The following is a 21374-nucleotide window of genomic DNA, read 5'->3' as shown; positions in this document are numbered from 1 at the left end:
CCATCCATCCATCCATTTTCTTGCACCCTTTTTCCCTCAGTGGGGTCGGGAGGGTTGCTGGTGCCCATCTCCAGCTAACGTTTCGGGCGAGAGGCGGGGTCACCCTGGACAGGTCGCCAGTCTGTCGCAGGGCAACACAGAGACACACAGGACACACAACCATGCACACACACACTCACACCTAGGGGCAATTTGGAGAGGCCAATTAACCTGACAGCCATGTTTTTGGACTGTGGGAGGAAACCGGAGTACCCGGAGAAAACCCACGCACGCACAGGGAGAACATGCAAACTCCATGCAGAAAGACCCCAGGCCGGGAATCGAACCCAGAACCTTCTTGCTGCAAGGCAACAGCTCTACCAACTGCGCCACTGTGCAGCAGCCTCAGCTTAATGCCAAAGAAATACTTTTTCTTTCATTTTTTTCTTTGTTTTTTTTTTTTACTTGTGTGTTAAATTACACATAAATGACAGTACCAACTGAATCCATGAGGACTGCTGGTTTTCTTGGTAGTAAAATACTAAAACCCCCCACTCCAAATAGCAGTTTGAGTGGGCTTATGTATATTCATCTTTCAATGACACTTTACAGTCCATTCAGTGGCAACACTATGACTCACAAAGTAGGTCAAACCAATGCAAAACAGCTGAAAAGGCACAAACATGTGAGCTGAAGATAATGACACGTCAATGCTTGAGTTGTTTTGCTGATTATTTATTATAATTTTTTTTATGATCCAGAACTATTTGGGCAAAACTCATTTCCACCCCCTGGCCTGGTAAAAAGACAACACTGCACAAAAAGCAACACTGGGATAGTTTAAGGATCAGAAAAGCAGGATTTAGTGATTGTGCTATTATTTTAACATCAGCATCATTTCATTTAGTACTATGTTCCCTCAGAGGTAATGATTCTAAACTGTCTTTATTAGACAAGCACTTTCATACACAACGGTGCGTCTAAACACAACATTGTTACCAATGCACAAGAGGTTAGATTTTGAATTTTAATCATCTTAAACAGCTCTGAATTTGACCTTGCTTTTTGGATATAAAGATGAAAATCAGAACAAAAGGAGAGATTCAAACCCACACATCCGGCTTTTGTTGCAAAGCAAAGAGTTGTGATGTTGATTATGTATTTTGGCTTATGGGACAAACACAAAGAGGCACATCAGTCTAAGACAGAAACAACAATTCATATCAAGTCAGTTATCTAATATTTTTTTCTGGTTCTTTTTGATGTTTTCCTTTGGATTTAATCCCAATATAATTACATTATCAATACCATCACAATAGACTGTATCCCTCAACAAATCAGACTTATTGACAATAAAATTACATATTTGGTATCAATATGACACTTACTAGAAGTGATGTAAATTGAAGACACTACATTTGAGCACACAAGTAATGTCTGACATTTTAAAGTAACGTCTGCCTCTGGAAAGATTTACTTTGTCTGGCAAAACAAGGTTAATATGAGTCATAGGTAAAGCTTACCACCCTCTATCAATGTTTGAGACTTTCATTTTGAAGTAAGAGAGGAAGTAACTCTTTAGTTGCTTAGTTAGTTCGATGAAATCTACTAATAAAAGCTGTGTGTTAGGCTGGCAAACAACATTTGGTTACAAAATCCATGAAGTCCACAACTTCTGGCAGCATCCCAGGTACCGCATAGAGCAAAAAATGTTAACAGAAGAACAAATTAAAACAATTTGTGTAAGAATAAAATATTCTTACTGTGGCGAGCCATTAGGGGCAACTGATGTTAGGATTAGGATGCAATTTAATGTGCCCTACCTGTGGAAAACAAAATAAAATAAACTCCACTGTGAATTTTTTTAATTTGATAATTTCTCACTAAAGGGAACTTCTTACATTGAAAATGGCAAGTTTATTAGCTTTGAAAAAAGCTTACGCAGTATTGACTTACAGTGAAAAAAAAAACATAAAAACAAGTCTACCTCCAAGTTTGAATCAGTCTAATATACACAATCAAAACACACTAACTGGGCACGCCATCAGTTCAAGGTCTCCTACATTCATAGAGCCTCTATGGACAGATTTACACTGTCAGGCTGAAAAAGAATTGGCTAGGTGTCACAAATGGAGGTAGATGGGTGCTACAGTGAGAAGGAGCTCATAAATAACACTTCAGTGTGTTTACATGGATGTAGTATTGCCCTAAAAAGGCAACGGCTCTCCCAGTCTTTCCCCATGTTTACATCACAAAGACAAAAGTGCACACATTTTGCCGTGAGAGAAAACTGAAGGAGACTGAGGCGAGGACAGCGAAGAGGAGGGAAATAAACAAAACAAAAAAACCCGGCGTGAATCACATCCGAGGACCCCTACAATCCAAGCGTCAGCCAGAAAGAATAAAAAAAAAATACAACACAAGCCAGGAACCTGACACCTAACTCATGTCAGGGTGTTTTTACGTATGAGAACAAGTGCTATATTAGTTTGTTTTGATTTTAAGACTCATCTAAGACACATCTGTACTCCATGGTTGTTTATATGAAAAGAAACATTTAAAAACTTTCTGATGTGTTCTTTTATTTTTTTCTTTTATTTTTTTCCTCTTTTCTTTTGGTAACTTGCCGTCAAGCACTTTGGTCGGCATTTTTGTTCCACGCATACAAATAAAGTTGAACTCTTGTCATGGTTTAGTGACCCTGGTTTTATGCTCCAAACAATACTTACAGACAATACATCGCGCAGACACACATTGTGAATCTCACCTGTTCGTGGTACTCTATTCCCATGCTGAGGGTATTGACGAGGATGGCGATCATAATCCCCCGGTTGAAGTATTTACTTTCCACTATTCTCCTCAACTTTTCCCTGAAGTCTCTCCAGGCCTGGACAGCTCCGTTCCTGCACGCAACAACCCCCCGGCGTCGGAACAGACTTCTGATTCCAGGTAGATCGCCCCCCTGAAAGGAAGACGTTTCATGACGTAATCAATATTCAGTGATTACCAATCCTTTAAAAATACATGAAACGATGCTCAAAGCTTACATGCTAGGAACAAACCAACACGTTATCTGAGTTTACTACGTTCCCGACAGTATTGACACCTAATCCTGACCTGCTGGAAGTCGCGGAGTCCATCAGCCTCTCCTTTGCCCCCCTCCAGGTCTCCTAGTTCCAGTTCCAGGGTCTCAAGGCTGCGGGCACACAGAGGGCAGCTAAGTAGCTCCAAAAGCAGAGGGCTGGGCAYGACGCCTGCCAGCTGGATCAACAGCCTCTGGCGACCTTTAGATAGGAAGTGATAGGAATGGTCAGAACTCTGCCGAAGGAATATTTATGGCTGTTTTCATCCTGTGGGCTCTTTGGATTTTTAGTTATTTATACTTGCATTATGAGTACTGCTGGCAATAGCTGTTTAAAAAAATCTAATTTACATTTTGAAGGTTAAACAGTCTATTTGGTACTTAAAGTTAGCAAAATAAAATAATAAAATATGCTGACTTTTATTATTTTTGGCACAAGTGGCCTTTATGGACATCTATATATATATATATATTCTGTGGCATTAGTAGGCTTTATTCCACAACCACCCATTAATCAGCAGTTGTGGAAGGGAAAGTGGATGCCAGTATCCTCAGAGCGAATGATAAAATCTTGAAGTGAAATGTTGCTTGTTTTACTGCTATCAAAAGTTTTGAAGCAAGCAGTACAGCCCCGTTTAAAATCTTAAAACTGGAGTTGAAAATTCAACTATTTGACTTTCTTGCTGCTTGTTTGATTGTGACCAGGTTGCAACATGAGCTTCACAACCCTTGATATTGTTCTTTTAGTCCTTTCCTTGTAAATGTTGTCTTTTGATTATTGGGTGCAGTCAGCCTAAGTAAGCACCTTAATGAGGACTTTTTTTTTGTCCCCACCCCTCCTGTATCTTATGACCCTCCTGCTATATAAAAGCTCACACAGAGTCAGTGAGACCCTGCCAGACCACAGAGTACAAAACCGTGGGGTCTAAATGACCCCCGTCTCTTAAGGCCACACAAGGGTTAAGAAATTTCAAATAACAAGCCTTCTGTCACTTAACTCTACAGCGACGGAGTGCTGCGAGAGGTCTTGACAACTTCAGTTTTTCAGACATATTTTCAGGAAATTAGGGAATAAAGGTAGAGTGGAGGTTATTCAATTACGGTTAACAGAGGCCCATAAGGCCGAGACCACAATTTCCAAAACCGTACCAGTGCAGAGAGCAGCACCTTAAGCCTGATATGAAAAATATGTACATTTGGTTTGGATTTGAGGTTCAATTTAAGGTCAGTGCTGTTGCTATTTTAAGGTATATTAATATTTTGACATTTGTGTTAGAATAATAAAAAAAAGCCATTGTTAGACCTTGTAATGTAATACCTGAACTTCTGCACACAAAGCTAAAAGGTTGGGGTTTTTTTTCCCCCCACACAGAGCCAACAGACACTAGCCGTCACGGTAAGCACTGCAAGTTCATCCTTCATCATCAGTCTGGGTATCTGCACTCACCTTCTGTTCTCTGACTTAAAGTCAGTGTGGAGAAAATGCAGAGCACAGCTGAAAACGAACAGAAGCCGAGCTTAGCGACTGGAAACATCAGCTCTTTAAAAGCAGCTTAAACAGCAGGTAATTTGTTTCATTTATTTTTTTTCAGAATGCTGCCTGGGATAAATAGTGTAACAAGAATCTGTGCCATATTTTAAAGTCTGTCAGTAGTCAAAGTTTTAGCTGCTGATGTATTGTTCTAGTTTGAATCAAAATCTTGAAAGAATGGACATGCTACCTGAAATTATGTTTCCTACAATCCTAGATTGTTGCCTTGTTTGGTTAGTTTTACATTTCACAGCCAGAGTAAGTGCTTCTAAGAAGGGCTTGGGTTGGAGATGGTTTAGCAAAAGTAAAGAATTTACAAACCGGGAAAAGACCCAGAAGGTGTGTGTAGGTTGGTGTGTGGGAGGAAGTGGAGGGGGGCTGAAAACATGAATGCATGGGATCTCGAAAGAGTGCCTTCTCATTGTTGCTGCTACTACAGTCTGTGTGTTGAAACTATTTTACAATAGAGAATAAAAGTAGTTCCGTCAGCAAAATTTGCAGTTTGTATGTTTCTTGAGCGAGTAGACAAAGTGCTGCATCGGCAGATTTAACGAGTTCATCCCGCTAGCTTGGCAAGTGGATACGGCGAAGGAGAATACATAAGGAAAACTCGATGAGGCAAAAAGTGTTACCAAACAGGTGACTGAAATTAACACACACCCTTCATTTTTGTAGCAAATGGAGAAATGGTACAGCCTTCTGTTGATGTTACATAGAGCACACAAGAAAGCTGTACTGGAAGACGGATGCAAAAGTTGTGAAGTTGATCATTCTCTGTTGGTTTTAGTAAACATAGTTAATCCATTCAACATTTTTGTTAATTGTGATCCAAAGTAAGATAGATTCAAAACCTGCACGAAGTTCATGTTGTGCTTTGAATTCATCTGGAATTCCTCTTGGTTGACCTATAAGATTCAAATATACTGCCATTATGTAGTGGGTATGACTTCTGGATTGACTGCTGCTGGTTTTACAGGTTTCCACGAAGCCACTGCTAACCCTTAAAGCACAATGGCTCCTCAATGACTACAAATGGGTGGCATGACCTCCAGTTTCATGGATCCCATCCTGCAGAGCTTAGAAGCGAGCCGCTGATCAGACAAGCTAATCAGATTGGAAATCCTCAAAGATTTTTACCGATATGTGTTTTGCTGATATAGTTCACATGGCATAAACACACAAAAAAAGAGGATGCATTGCTTTAAAGGTGGCTCCTCTTTCAGGCCAGCCTGAAGAAACAGCAACTACTTAGTCTTAATTGACTTTCCCATGATACCTGTCCCCAACATCCCAAGGATGTTGAGAAAAAGCGCAAAAAAAAAAAAAAAAATACTGGAACCTCTGATGTATTCTAGCCCCTGGTTTTTCTGCCCTTTCCCTTTCGTCACTAATATCTTACTTGAAAGTATCACACGCCACAAAATAATGGCTCTCTTCCACCAGGCACTAATCTACGCACACTTAATCACGTTTAGAGTGTCAGCAGTCAGCAGTGTGAGAACGAGCAGGTTGTCACTAACAGTCTCACCCCATCAGGACATGAACAGACAAGTCTATCATCTTTCCTCTGCTTTTTTTCTTTTCTTTTCTTATGTAACACACAGTGGTTGTTCTCCATCGTTTTCCATCTCTTCTTCATGCTGTCTCCTGAGAGCTTCTGTTTTTTTACTAATCTAATTTATTTTTCTCTCTACGCCCTCTTCTCATGGTCTCTCTCCCTGGCTACCTCATCTTTAATACTTTATGCTTCTCCTTTGAACCTCTTCTTTTTCATCCTCCTTTGTTTTGTTTTTTTTGTAGATACCCATGCATACCTGCTTGTGCTCATGCTGCTTTGCTCTGCTTAATTTCCCAAGTCTCTGATACGTTCAGTACACTGTGTTGACCCACTGAATCCAAGCCTTTTATCCACCTCTCTGAACTGATCACTGTATCACTCCGGACATTGATACATGAAGAATGTATTTAAAGAAGAAAGTATGTATAAAGTTAATTCCAACCTTTTATCAATGCCTTATTTATTTTTTGCCTATATGTCTGCATTGTGTGTGTGTGTTTTATTTTCTTTTTTTTCTTACTGTGCTGCCCCATGAGCTGGTAAAGCTTGTTCAGCGGCTCCGTGTGCTCGGACGCTGGGTGGTTCAATGGGTGTTGCTCCGGACTGCGGCCGCACTGCTTCGAGTGGGGAGGTGGCGTTTTACTGCTGTAGCTGCACACGAAAGACGGCAGAATGGTGGGATAGTTCATGCCCCCGTTCAGTCGCCCGAGCAGCGCTCCCATTCCCTGAGAGACGACGGCAGGACCGTCGCCGCTTCCGTTTGTACTTCCCCTCGGAACAGAAAGGGTCTTCATCTCCAGCGCCTCCACCCCTTCAGCGTGGCCTTCCTGGTCCGTGTGCTCGGCGACTGTGGTGTTTGCCGTGTGCTGCCCGCCGTTGCTGAGGTGACAGTGTTGGTGCTGATGGTGCTGCAGGAGGTTGTGAATTGGCCGCAGCCACAGTGCAGTGCCAGGTCCCGATCCCCTGCTGGAACCTAGGCCGTGTCCATTTCCACCACTGTTGCTGCCGATCCCGCTGCCGTTAGGGTTCACCTTTTTGCGCCGTTTGCTGATCGAAAGAGAAAAAAATACATTAGAGATCATGGAGAAAGAAACGTCCACCCGTTGGTGAATGAAAGGAGTAAAAAGCTTGGATTTATTTACATTATATTTCAGTAAACTAAAAACCAGTACTAAACTTTGGCCTGAGCTTGCATGCGTTCTTGGCGACAACTTTTAATCAAGCCTGAAGATGGAAAAATTTTTTTCTAGAACTGGTGGTTGGATCATGGAGCCCAGCTAAGCGGTTGTTAGCTCCCTGTTTCTATGACAATGTACATCAAGGTAGTTATCTGGCTTTGTAAATCAAACCAGTTATTTGAACAAACTGAAATAATGTTGTCTACTTCATGACTCAAGTGAATTTCATTTAGAAACAGGAAGAAGCCTAGACCATACCTGTGCCATCCGTAGTACATCCTCTGCAGCCTGCGCCTGAACTTCCTGTATAGGTGACTGATATATCGTAGCATCTCCTCGTAGCACGAGCCTGGCTCACTGTAACTGGCCAGAGTCGAGTCATTCGACATGTAGCGGGCACGCTGCTCCCTCATCAGGGCGTTCTCTCTTTGCTTCGTCTCAGAAAACTGGGTGGCGATGACCACGAGGCACAAATTGATCATGAAGAAAGAGCCCACCTGGTTGGAGAAAGTTAAAAGGAGATGTGGAACAATGCAAGCCTCGGCGTGTTGTCGTTTTCAGCTCAGAAACAACACAAACCACACATGATGACTGATTTATTGATGCACACAACCTGAAAGTAGCTAGAATGCAAAAGTCAATCAAAGACTTTTAAGATTAATATCTCATCTAAGAAATTGTTGTGATTTTGATTGGCTGTTGAAAAGCAACATAGTGACAATCACTTTTACTAGAGTATTGAAATTAAATTCAAAGTTAATACTGCACATACACAGCTGTCAAAAACATTTTTCACCCTTACAGGTATCGCCTGATTTTGTTGTTTGATCACACTTGCGTGAAGCAGAACATTCAATAAATGTCAAAATCGGACAAAGACAACCTAAGTAAATGCAGAAAGCATTTATGAAAGCATCACAAAACATGACGATTTCATAAAAAAAAAACGACTCAAATTGGAAAAGTAGCTTTCCCTCCCCTCACCTTGCTAAATAATACATTTTCTGTGATTAACCACAATTTTTGGAGAGTTCACCAGCCAAATCCAGGTCTGATTGCTCCCAGATCTCAACACAATGTTACAATGACAACATTTAAAAATATCCCAAAAAAGTACAGATGCGAAACAAATTAACTCACAAGTACGGAGGTGGAGATGGTTACAAAGATATTTAATGACTTTGAACTCCCGTCACAGTGAGAGCTTTTTTTTTTTCCACAAATGGAGATAAAAGGGAACAATAGCAAACGTTGATAGGATAAGCTGACCAAGTGAAAGCATAGACAGCTCATACAAATGACGGCAAAACAAACTAGAAAATTTAAGCACTGCAGATCATTTGACTCAGTTATGGTCAGTGTTCATAATTCAATATGAAGAACAATAGTGGACAGAAGCTGCATTCTTAGGAGATTTTTAACCACTTTTTTCTTGGCACTTTTTTCTTGGCAAAAAAAAAAAAAAAAGGGTGTAACTCGACAGAAACATAACCCAAAGTCAAGCCACTTAAGTCTCTCATTTTCCTATTTATTGTTTGGCATAGATTTTTCTCCCATTATGTTGCTGCATCTTCTTAATTTGCTTGCTGTAAGCTCTTCTTGCAGGGGTCTTTTGCTCATGCCCCTTTTCTCCTCTACACTACCTATTTATTTGCAGGGCATAATAAACACTTTCTATATGAAAGAGCAAGCTGGAAGGGAGCTCAGTATAAAATATAGACTAGGCTTTAAGGTTTGAAAAATTCTCAAAAGACAACGATCACAGCAAATTACACACAGCGAGAAGCCAGCAAGTTTTAATAGAGGCAGTTATGCTGGGAGGGAAGCTTAGGAAGGTCACCTGCTCCCTTTCAAAAGGTTATTCCAGGTTCTCCAAAGCAGATTTAAAGTCCAATATCACTAATATCGTGTCTGTTTCTACAAAAGTGAGCGTCTTGTTTTTGTAATTTTTTCCCCTGTTGGAGCACTGATCATTCGTTTTCATCTTTGATCTGCCGTCTGCATCTTTCTCTACAAATAATCAAATGTTCTCTCTTGCAATATCAATCATCTTCTTAGCGGTACTCCAATTCGGTTGTCACAGATAATTACATTCATGCTAATGTTCCATAATCTCTCAATTTGTTCAGACTTATTCATTCTTGTCTCTTCCACCTGGCTTCTCTTTATTTACATGTACAATGCCTTGCAAAAGTATTGATACACTATTTGTTAAGAGATTTGTTATGAAGTGAATGGAAAAGGGTTCAGACTTCCCAAGCAAAATGAATTAAGTCTGGAAGAGACCAACATGGAGCGAGTACGAATTCATGCCACACTTTACAGATGTTTCCTTGTTTGTAATTGAAAACCATAGAACATTTATTCTTTAACTTCACAATTAGGAACTTGGTATTGCTGACCACCTACAATTCCTATAGGATGCACTAAGGTTTGTGGTTGTTCTGTTGCAAAACATGAAAACATTCAGGTTGTGGAGATACATTGCAAGGCACTGTAACTGAACTCTCTCTCGTCTTTGACCCTTCCTCAAAATGCATTTTCACCAGCTGCTGTGCTGTCACATAAAGATGCAAATACATTTCATCACAATCTTGCTGCTTTAATCTGCACCCAACCCACAGCGTGCCACGGCTTCTGTTGGCTTTTATAAACCTGTCTTTTTTACTCTTTCTGTGGGTGAAAAAATAGCGAGATCAGCACAGACAGACCCTCGGAGAAGTTTGACTCCACTTTCCTTGCTTCAGCTGCACACCAAGCTAGTTTTTGTGCTGCCCTTGTACATTATCCTGTACATATTGCCAAACTCTTGGTACGCTGCCATGTGCATTCTCATAATACCAGTCCTAAAAGAACATTTGCTTCTTTCTTCTGATCCACTTTACATTTTGTCATAACCACTTCCAAAACAAACACCACATCTACAGTGGCTTTCTTGGCACGAAACCAACCAGCTGCCATTTACTACCTACTGCAAGTTAAGAGTGGAGCTGTCCTCAGAAGGTGCCTTGCCTTTTAAAAGATAAATCGAACCCCTCCCCTTTTTTTTCTCTCTCTCTGTGACTTTATAGGATGTAAGGATAATACAATTTCAGTTCAAAATAGAGCAGAGCTTCTTTAGACTGTAGGTAATAACATGGAAACACCAGAAAGATCACAGGAATGAACTGATAGCTCCAACACAAAGGTGTCGCTTTCTCCAGTGACATTATTCTACAACTCCAGGTGTAGAAAAAAAAAACACAATTCATAAAAAAAGCTATTATGCCAAAATCAATACTTTCAAGAGTCGTAAAATGTTGCAGCTGAAGACATTCTGCTGGTTTTTATTTGGTTTTCACGGCCACAAGAGTTGTTAAGAATAAGTACAAGCTGAGGGTTTTTCCTGAGTAACCTCGAAGCAAACGACAACTGGAGGTGCAAGTTAGTGATCCCCAAGCACCTGTCAGTGAATGTGCTGGAACGTTTTAGCATTTGGCATTAAATCATTTGCTGAGTGACATTCGCTTAAATTTAAGTTGGAAAAAAAAAAGTATTTTTTGTAAAACGTCCTAAGTTTTAAATTTGGGACATCTAAACTGAAAGGAACTGATCTGAACTGAAATCAACTATAAATAAGTACATAAAAAGCAATCTAACACACCTAAACACCTAAGTGTGTTAACTAAAATTAAGTGGGCTCAGCCGAACTAAACCTGAGTTTAATCGAATTCAGCTGAATGAATTAAATAAAATGTACTGACTGTAGCAGAGGTGAACTGAAATGTAGTTTGCGCTGATTAAATTAAAATAAATATTGTTAAGCTAAACTTGAATTCAACCAAACCGAATTGAATTGTTCTGTATTGAATTTAACTCAGTTGGACCGACAATAGTTGAACTGCATTGAGCTGAGCTGAATAACATTGAAATTAATTTAATAAAGTTGGAATTAAATAACGCAAGTTAGCCTAAATTGCATTAATCTGAAAGGAGCTGAAGTTAATTTGATTTGAGTTCACTGGTAGCATCTACTTAGCTTTGTTATATTAACCCAGTATCAAGTAATGAAGATTTATGATGAATTAAAAATGGTTATATCTTCATCTATAGCAGCAACCCTGTAGAACTTTTCATCTCCTGATAGAAAGTGGGTTTAATAATCATTCAATGTCCTGTTTTGTCTTCAAAATCATGTCTTCGAATAGTAAACGAAACCTTCTAAACTGTAAAAAAAAAAATTTATTACTTGCACATAGTCTAATGTCTGTTCTGTTTCTGATCAGTTAAACCAAATCTCTAGGTTTTGATCCAATTGTTATCACTATTAACCCACTAACAGCAATTTTCTCTTTAAAAGTGTATAGGATTAGTATTACATATATAAATGTAATAAAACAACCTGGAACTGAGTCTATTTAGATTAAGACTATTTAGCACAATGTTAAATGAAAAAAAAAAAATCTACTGTTCCATTTCTATAAACACATTTCAATGTTGATCAAAGATTTAAAAAAAAATAAAGGTGGTACTTACAATAATGAGCAGTATAAAATATATAAAATTGTAGAAGGAGTGGGCATCCATGACATAATACATGATGTCCACCCATCCTTCCAGTGTGATGACCTGGTGACAACAAAAAGACAGAGAGAAGAAATTTGTAGCAACAATATAATAACCAGGGAAAAAAACATTCCCTACAAACACGAAACCTAAGCAAGCTCAAAAGTCCTCCCAAACTCTTTTACGTGTGTGAGTGTTTTGTGCCAGGAGACTGGAAGCTTGTATGCTAATGAGGAGCTGAGATGTTGATACTTGAAAGCAGTGAGTCAGCTCCGCGGAGCTAAAAACACGCTCGCACCTCCACATCAACACCATAGGCCGGCATGGAACCTTACACCGAGCACGGCAAGAACGTGCACAACAATGGCATGAGCGCGGCATACAAGTGTAACACAAAAACACATGTCAAAAAGCAGGTATTTGAAAAGCTGTGCATGAATAAGAGATTTTGCACCAGTACCGTATGAGATCTAGAAAACGTCACTTTTATGCAAACAAAAGTAGAGGCAGCAAACATTTCTTATTTATAGGGAAAAAAAATGCTAATATTTTAGTAATACACACCTGCAACTTAGAATTTAATAGCTTGTTTTTCTTGCAGAAGCACATAGAAATAGATGTGGACATTCTGCATATTACTGAGTATTAAACATTGCTGGGATTCAAGAAAACATCCAGACAAGTCATTGAGTTGGAAAATTTGACCTGTAAACAGCAGTGATTAAGCTATATATTAGATAAACATTTTTATTTGACAGCTGTTGAGTCATTAAGAGGTTTTTCTGAGTCATTTTCCAACATCTGAAGCATTAAGTGCCTAAACTAACAGCCAACCAAGGAGACTAGTACTCAAAAAAAGCAGCCAAGAGGCCAATGGTAACTCTGGAAGGGCTGCGAAAACTGTTTTGGTTCGATGCAAACACTGAAATGTGGCTGGAAAAAATAAAAGCACAAATCACCCTGAAAAACACAGTGGGGGAGAAAAACGTCGGAGCTGTAGGAATGTGTTTCTTTACAGGACAGATGGTTGACTTGACCGGCAGCTGGATGGAGCCGATTGCGCCGCAGTGTTGGAGGAAAACCTGTTAGAAGTTGCAGAAGGTTTTAGAGCGAGGCAGAGGTGAATCCCTGAACATGCAGTCAGAGCGATGGTACGGTTGAAATAAAGTTTAAGCATAGAGATGAGCATAGAAAATGTTTTAATCTTTCTTTCATAAAAAAAAAAAGAAATGTAAAAAAAAAAAACATTTTGAACTGGATTTGGTACTAAATGTTTTGGAGAAAAACTCTGTAAATGAATTGCTTTAGCTTTAGCCTCTGTGAACTAGCTTTTGTCAACAGTAAATTTATATGGCATGGCTTGAACAATTTATATTTTATGCCATCCAGGAAAACTTCAGAAGGTTCCTCTGCTTAATAACTCAACCAACAGTATCCTTAAAACAGTAATTCATCAGTCAGCCCACACAGTGAGTAGTCTAAAACACTCCTGCACATCTAGTTTTTCTTTATCTACCTTGGCTAGGTTTGCATCATTCGTCAATTTCATTTTCCAGTAGTTTTCTTTCATTTGACTCTGTCTTTTTCTTGCGCTATAATAAATGTGACTCCCAACTATAATTCAAAGAACAGAGACGTTGTTATCAGTTAATCAGTTTTCATGCTACTATCCTTTTACTTTAAAATATGCTCTTTACAGATTTTCAGTCTGGGTTTACCGACATTGTTCACTTGGCTACAGGGAATCTTGATATTTTTGAAACATTTCATGTTATATTTTACGAGTGTTAATGGGATCCAAAAGGAGTTCTCTACTCTCATGAGAACAGCTATGAGTTCCCACAGACACAGGCAGTGTTTTAGTCTTTGAAGTGACTTTTGGGAAACCGTAAAATGGCCTCAGACAAATTCAGAATATACGCTGAATCTTAGACATATAGAAAAGGCAAGACAGGATGGCTTACTGCAACCACAAGGCCTTCACCTGCTCTGTTACTGTTTAGCTTCGAATTCAACAAACTCCAATAATTCTCTTAGGTGTTAAGATCAAAAGATGAGTTTTACATCACAATTTAAGTGACTTAATGTGGAAAAGCAAGACCAAGGACGTTAATACAAGGCAGGCTATATCCATCAGAACAGGCTGTTCACGCATACACATGAAAGAATTTATGTAACAAGCTAAATAATCATCAGTATAATATAAGTAAACAATATTAAACTCCTTCTTACATAAAATTTTGTGCTAAAGCTATAAGATTTTTTTTCCTCAACAAATAAAATGTAAGATACATCAATGATTACCCGAGCAAAACAACAGCTTTAAATGTCATCTGCATGTACTCAACTCTCAACAGACATTTTTTCAGCCAAAACATGGATGATATCATCCAGGAAGTTGCAGAGATATTCTATGAGACACAGAGAACTCAATTCATTCCTTAATACGACAGAGTCTGCAACTCAAAGGGGCTGCTTGTCGTTATGGTGAAGCGCAAACAGCTCCACGTTGTGCGTGGCATAGTTGCTAGGAGACTGACGGGAGCTACAGGTTTTCAGGCTGTTGATGAAATACACATTTATTGGCATGCTTCTTTTGCTCCTTATAGTAAGAGGAGTGCAAGCGTAATGATGAGGAGGAGGAGGGAGGAGAAAGAAGTCACAACATGACTCAGAAACCACTACAGGCAGCAACAAGTAAAAACAAATTTTGTTTCAATAATGTCTACAATGACAAAGGTTATTTTTTTATCTTGTGTGGCCCAGTTTCTGTTTCACATTTTTTTTCCCCAAATGTCTTTTACCCCCCTTGCATCCACTCATATCGTATCCTTACAAGCTACATCTTCATGACTAGTTCACTCCACTTGTGGTTAATAATTTCATGTAAACCATAAATTTTTTTTGTTGCATTTTTCTGTTTTTTCTTTCACTGCTGTACTGTGTGTTCTGTTCCAGTTAGAATATTTAAAGTTGGCGTCTGCAATTTTTGTGACCTGTCTTTCTTATCATTTTCATTTATAATAAGCTTAAATACTGATTTAGCTGATATACACTATAGAAAGTTTCTCTATCTTTGCCTTTTTCTCATCCTGCACCTAATTTCACATGAAATGCCTTTAATGCTTTGAAAAAAAAAAAAAAGAACTGCAACCATATAAACAGTGCAAGCAAACAGGTGCATTCAGAAGTAGACGCAATCAAATGCTTAGCAAAAGAAAATAATCTCACCTAAGACTCAAATATTGTGTTTTCTAAAGCATGCCACATAGAAAAAAAAATGTAAATGGCAAAATGCAGACTCATAAGCCTCATGAGCTGAAAACACAGAGGGAAGTTTTGAGATGGATTAATAGGTCTGGGCATGGGAGCATTGAGAACTTGTGTTTGGAGTCAGTTGAAGATAACACTCTTTGAGAAAGTAAACTGCAAGTCAAAGCACATTTGAAGCAAAGCCACATCCATCACTGTGACTTGAGTAAATTCACAAGAACGGATGAAATACGAATCTCGGCAGTACAGAGAGTGTAAGCTGACAGACTGCAATAAGGAAAAGCCTGAGAGGGGAAAATATACATTTTCCATCCACAATCCGGTATGATATCCCGAGTAGCAATACGTTTATGAACATTAAGTTAGTGCTTCCTCTCACCTGGAATATGGCTATCCAAGCGTAGCCAATGTTGTCAAAGTTAACTGCTCCCTTGTGGGGGTTGAGATCCCCGGGGCGGCAGACGTTGTAATACTGGTTCCAGTTAACACAGTTGCTATTGCTTGACCCGCCCACTCCAGGTGGCGAACCAATCAGCGCAGATCTTTGGTGGGGAGCAGGAAGCGAGCAATCCTCTCCTCCCTGGGTGGAGGGCGGCATGTCATGGCAGCGCAGCATCCCATTCTCTCGGGGAGCCGAGCAGATGAACGGGCTGTCTTCACCTTCCTCAGACATGTAGTAAGGATGTAGGGACTGGTTGTAAAGTCTGGTTTGGCACAGACAAAACAAAACAAAAAAAGTGATTATAAAACTTTAAAATGCAGCAGATTACAGATTTTGACAAAAAAAAAAACCCTGAATTTATTGGTAATATCATGATGACATACAGTTTTTTTTGCTGTCATCAATTTCAGTAGATGTCTGATATCCAAGGTATCAGACATCAGACTTATGTACATCTAAAAATATGGGTCAAGTTTAGCTTTATGAAAAGTCTTGTTTTAAAACTCAGTCTAGAGTTTCAGACTGTAGATTTGACATTAACCTGTCTTAAAAATGTTGTAGAAGACGGACAGCAATATTAAACATGAAGACATAAATGTTATGATGCAAGCTAGCTAAACGCGACGCTGCATAGTTCAAAAAATTTCATCAGAACAGCGCCGAAAACCTTGGAAAGTTAACTGACGAATAAAAAAAAAAAAAAACTTCAACAACAGTTATTTTAGGTGGCTCACATAGTGATCACAAGAAATGTCTTTTTTTAAAGGCAAAATAAAACTGTGTCACTCAGAGACACAGGGGAGAGGAGGCCTTTTCAGTGGATGAGCAGAAAATGAAACGGAAGAAAAAGGCATTGCAAGGAAACTTCACGGGCCTCTGATCTCAAAGCGAACCCTGCCTCCAGCAGTTTGGGTTGTCACGATGAAAACCAACCCTGCACTAAAACCAATAACTGAACAGGAAATTTCAACTCGCTATTGACTCAGATCAGCTAAACATAACATGAACAGGAAAAAAAACAAAACAGCAAAAAAAAAAAAAAACTGCCTGTTATTGGATTGGTAAATTTCTACAAATCCGAGCCCTGTATATTAGTCTGCTTTCATTTTACAGTCATTAAAAATGATTTTGTGTCTGTATATTTTTAACTATATGTTTGTTTATTTTTGTAGATTTTGATAAATCCCCCAAAAAATGCTCACCTCTCCTGTACAAATCTTTACGACTGCATAAATGTGCAATATTTGATTGACTTCCATTTTTTGTGTTCAATGTTAAGTTAACCTTTATGAAATCTATACAATAGCTGTAGAAAATTACATTAAATCATCAACTAATTCCAGATTGGCTCTTAGTTTGTTGCTAAAAGTTTTATTATGAAAAACCCAAAGCTGAAAAACATTGATATGGTCAATGGATGCAATAAGCTTGGTGCATGACTATGGTATAAATTTACTATGGTATAAATTTTGTTTAGCTCCTGTTATCTTGAGAAACTCAAACTAGCTTCACCTCATGATCAGAAGAAATCCCCCTTTCAGTTTGTTTCCAGATAGCATGAAATCTAAAAGTGGGGGGRAAAAGGAATTTTTCTTGCTATTCTGAGACGATTAAAGACCAAAAAAATAAATAAAAAAGATTGCTTCTTGTCTTACATCTAATTTCATCATACTGTATCGCTGTCATTAAATTTGTTTGACATGCACCAATCAGTGTGTCCATCTGTATCCCTGCTGTTTTCTTTTTGCAGTTTCAACAGTGATGATGTTTCTCTGATAAAGAGGACAATTTTGCCGAAAGTGATTTCAACGTCGTTTCGAGTTAATAAAGTTAAAATGAAGACATTTACTGTATTAACCTGAGATTTTGAAGATGTCTTGAGCTAATATCACAGTCAAACTTTAACGTTGAACCATGAAATCAGCTAACATGAAGGTCCCTTCATGCAAATTGAGGATTTGATCTACATCTGCACACCGTCCGTCTCTTCTCTCCGTCTCCCTAAATTCGCATGAGACACTCTCTGAATCAGGAGTGAGGAGCAGACATCTGCTTTATTGCTTATTAAATGAACATAATGTCTTTTTAACGTGCTCAAGATGCCCATACAGTTTATTTGCTTCAATAAGCAATGAAGCGTCCCACTCTCCATTCCACCCACTCCCCTATTTAATAGCACTTGTTGTTGGAGAAGTTACTTGGAGATCGGAGCGAATTAGCAGGTACGAAGTGAGTGACTCGGTTCCACCGTATTGAGCTATTTTCAATTAGGGATGCTCAAGAGCTCTGCTGACGGCCGTCTCGCTGCTTAATTGTAACGATTCAGTGGATTGTCACATTCCTTTTAATGACATTTTTACTGCTCTTATGTTCCGTCTTACTACAGGGATTAAAAACAAAATCCTTGTGATAAAAAACAAAAGTCTCAAAAATCCCAAGAAGAGAGTATGTGCACGTGATTTAAAATTTCAGCAGAGATAGGTTTGTGTGCTTAGCCTTCTGAGAACCAAGCTGATGTGTTTTGTTCCCTCACACAGGGAACAACAGTCGGCCACATTTACTCTGGAACAATTTGTACAATTACATCAAGAGCAAAATTAGTTGAACTATCTCAAAGTGACATGGTCTGYTTCCAGAGTTTGTTGACACAAAAGCTTTTTCTTTTCTTTTTTTTTAAAACTTTTTGCTCTTAGATTCAGTTTTAMTCCCCACGGCTAAATCAGCGGCTGAGCTTCTGTATCTGCCTAATGSGTGCATTCCTGTTTGTCTACATGCAGCCCAGGACTGAGGAGGGGAAAACGCGGCTGCTGCGTTTAATGATGCCACATCCAAGATAAGATCGCAGAGGGGAAATGGGCGTCTCTCTGTTCTTCCAGCATGTTCAGTGTTGAATATCAGAACAGTTAGAATTAAAACATACATATTTGTTTAGTCTTACTTATTCTCATGCATATTGTTTATAATAATTTCAGGTGCTCAAAAAATGAACTGAATTTAAATTGATTTATAACCCTGTTTTAAGTATTCCCACAGCCTTGACCACGACCTTAAAAGTGKAGTATACACTTCTCAGCGTTTTATTTGTAAAAAATATTTGAAACCCTGATTTATTTATTACTCATCTTTCAGAATTGTGGAGTTTGTTTTAGTATATCAACCAAAAAAAATAAAAATACACTCAAGTTTGTGTATTGTTAATGTGACAAAATGTAGAAAAAGTTGAAGAAGCAGCACTAACTTAGAAAGGATCGTTATAAGGAATCTCAGGCTCTTTCACATAGACTGTAAGGAGTGTTGGAGATAATCATTGGTACAGAGAGGTACCAATGATATGAAAAAAACAATAAAGACATTTTTAAAGAACAGAGCATACGATATCAGCAGCTTTTTATGTCTGAAGGCAAGAAAAACCAAAATGATCTCTGGAAAAAAAMCCCAAAAAACATGGAGCTTTTTTCTGCAAGCATCCGCGTTGCAGCTGGTCTAAAAGTCTGAAGGGGAGAAGAAGAAGAAAAAAAATAAAGGTATTTACTAAAGGTAAAAAAAAAAAAAAGAAATCGCTTACATTGTTATGTTTTGTTCCAGGAAGCAGCGGTTACGCAGCAGTCCGGCCCACAGCTGGACTCCCACAATGCCGAAGATAAAAAAGACAAAGAAGCAGAGAAGGAGCACATTCCCCAGCATGGGTAAGGTGTCCAGAAGCAGCGTCACCAAGATCCTCATACCTACACAGCGGGACACAAACAGCATAGACGCAACAAGAAATTAATATCTCACTTGCACACATTTAAATGCAGAAACTGCAAGTCTTTCCTAGTGCTTTGGATGCTCAACACCTTAAAACACTTTTGATCTGTTGAAGGTGATAAAGACTATGAATATGATTTCATCCCATGGGAAGTAACAACTTCTGTGTCGCTAGCATTAGCTACACGCAACGAGTGTCCATCATGTACAACCAAGTGACTTTTTGAAGAGTTCTGCAGTAAGACTTCTAACATTTTGTTAACATTTAGCTGGTCTTGGTCTCATCAAACTAACTAACACTGTGTATCATCTCATCTGAGGAGTCATTTGTTTGAGTGATGTTTAGCTGAAGAACTTGAAGCTGACTGTTTTAATACTGTGATGCTTTGGCCAAATCTTGGCAAAACACAAACAAACTCATGCCCAATATTGAATGCATTTAAACTGTTAGCAAATGTTTAGTGTGGTTTGAGGTAATGAATATTTTGTTTAAATAGTCAATGCTCTGTTAAGTCATTTTCCTGACTCCCCAACCTCTCTCCAACTCTTCAAAATAAGACTTGTCTAACTCTTGACAACGACAGATAATGTTTTGGCTCTTTTCAATAACTGACATATTCATCACTTTAATTGGTATCAGAAGCTAAAGATCATTTTATCTTTTAGAAACATGCGGAAATTTTCCACAAAATGTAATGAATTTTGCATAAGTGACGTGATATAAGCACAGCAAAAAATGTAATTAGTTTAATTACAATGTTTACTTCCCTTAAGTTTACTTAAATTCAAATCTSTTCCCCCACATCTCCGTGTAACTGCAGGGCAGATCGTGGCTGAGAAAGTTGAAAAGAACAACCGTGAATTATTTTCTATTTTCCAAGGATAAACTAGTCAATCGGTACATTTCAATGATCGAAACAGATTCTGCTTCCAAGTCTAGAAGGACGCTCCAAAAACCACACCGACTGCCCCAGAGGAAATGACTCATCAGTGTCTGTTTCTTTACGCACACACACTCGATGCCAAGATTTAGTCTAGGACACACAGTACTTTCTACATAGTAACACAACACTATAATTTAAATTTTCTCCAAGCTTATCCGGTCACTATAAATGAGCAGAGCAGTCCCAGAGTTTCAAAAATAATTCTAATAAATAACGACGGGGTTATGACACGAAGATTGATTGTAATTAGAAGAGAAAAAACTTAACATAACTTTGTTTAAACTGGGAAGATATTAGGACATACAATCAGCTAAAATGAGTACGCTCGTCACTGACTGAGGGGGTTTTAGTCTATATTACAAAAAGATTTAATCATGCTGCAGGTCTTTAATGTAATCTGAGGACTCGGCCTCACAGTGATGTCCTATAATAATGCCACTCTTATCCCAAGGCAACACAAAAACCTTGGTCTTACTCCCTATGTGGTATTACTGCACACCATCTTTCTCTTCCTTTCATATTCCACAGTCTGTGATCTTCCCCAAATATAAAGAAATCTTATCAGTGCACATTAAAAGCATTTTTCAAAGCCAATGAGAAAATTCTTAGCGATTTTTCAACAATCCATTTAAGTGTTACAATGCTTTAGAATTAGCTATAAGCTGCTCATCTGCATAACAGGAGCCAGGCGAGAAAAAAAACTGGGAAACATTGACCTTTATTTATTTATGTAACTCAACATCTAAGTTTGTATACTGAGCAGTTCAGGAAGGCTCTGTTTTGGTGAGACGTCCCCTCACCGAGTCCAGCGACGCCCGCCTGCCTTTCTGGCTGCTCCTGCTGCCGCTGACTAGAGTTGTGAGCGTTTTCCTGTGTCAGAAGCAGTTGTGCAAATACGCTCTGGTCCTGAGTCATGACTCTGGGAGAGGAAAGAGCACCCTGTGGGGCTTTGTGTGACTGCAACACACATCGATGCATGGTTGACTAAAAGACCTGACTAGAAGCTATAATTATGTTTTACAAGTGCAGTAAATTAAGAAGTTTTAATACCCTGATCCAACATCAAAGTATTTATAAATGTCATATATATATATA

General features: G+C 38.8%; 1 protein-coding gene across 3 annotated transcripts in view; it reads right to left on the bottom strand.

Annotated features, from left to right (window-relative positions):
- cacna1ha (calcium channel, voltage-dependent, T type, alpha 1H subunit a) overlaps positions 1 to 21374 on the bottom strand; it is a 150741-nt gene that overhangs the window by 40053 nt on the left and 89314 nt on the right. For all 3 annotated transcript variants that reach the window (XM_017306279.1, XM_008416667.2, XM_008416668.2), the window contains exons 6-12: positions 19154 to 19313; positions 15526 to 15850; positions 11844 to 11936; positions 7587 to 7825; positions 6671 to 7197; positions 3097 to 3263; positions 2747 to 2941 (exon numbers count right to left, since the gene is read on the bottom strand). In XM_017306279.1, coding sequence (XP_017161768.1) covers positions 2747 to 2941; positions 3097 to 3263; positions 6671 to 7197; positions 7587 to 7825; positions 11844 to 11936; positions 15526 to 15850; positions 19154 to 19313 — 1706 coding nt within the window. The remainder of the gene's footprint in view (positions 1 to 2746; positions 2942 to 3096; positions 3264 to 6670; positions 7198 to 7586; positions 7826 to 11843; positions 11937 to 15525; positions 15851 to 19153; positions 19314 to 21374) is intronic.

Source organism: Poecilia reticulata, linkage group LG8 (assembly GCF_000633615.1).
Source record: "Poecilia reticulata strain Guanapo linkage group LG8, Guppy_female_1.0+MT, whole genome shotgun sequence".
Lineage (NCBI taxonomy): Eukaryota > Metazoa > Chordata > Actinopteri > Cyprinodontiformes > Poeciliidae > Poecilia > Poecilia reticulata.
The sequence above is the reverse complement of the archived record's forward strand: the minus strand, read 5'-3'. Positions and strand labels throughout refer to the sequence as shown.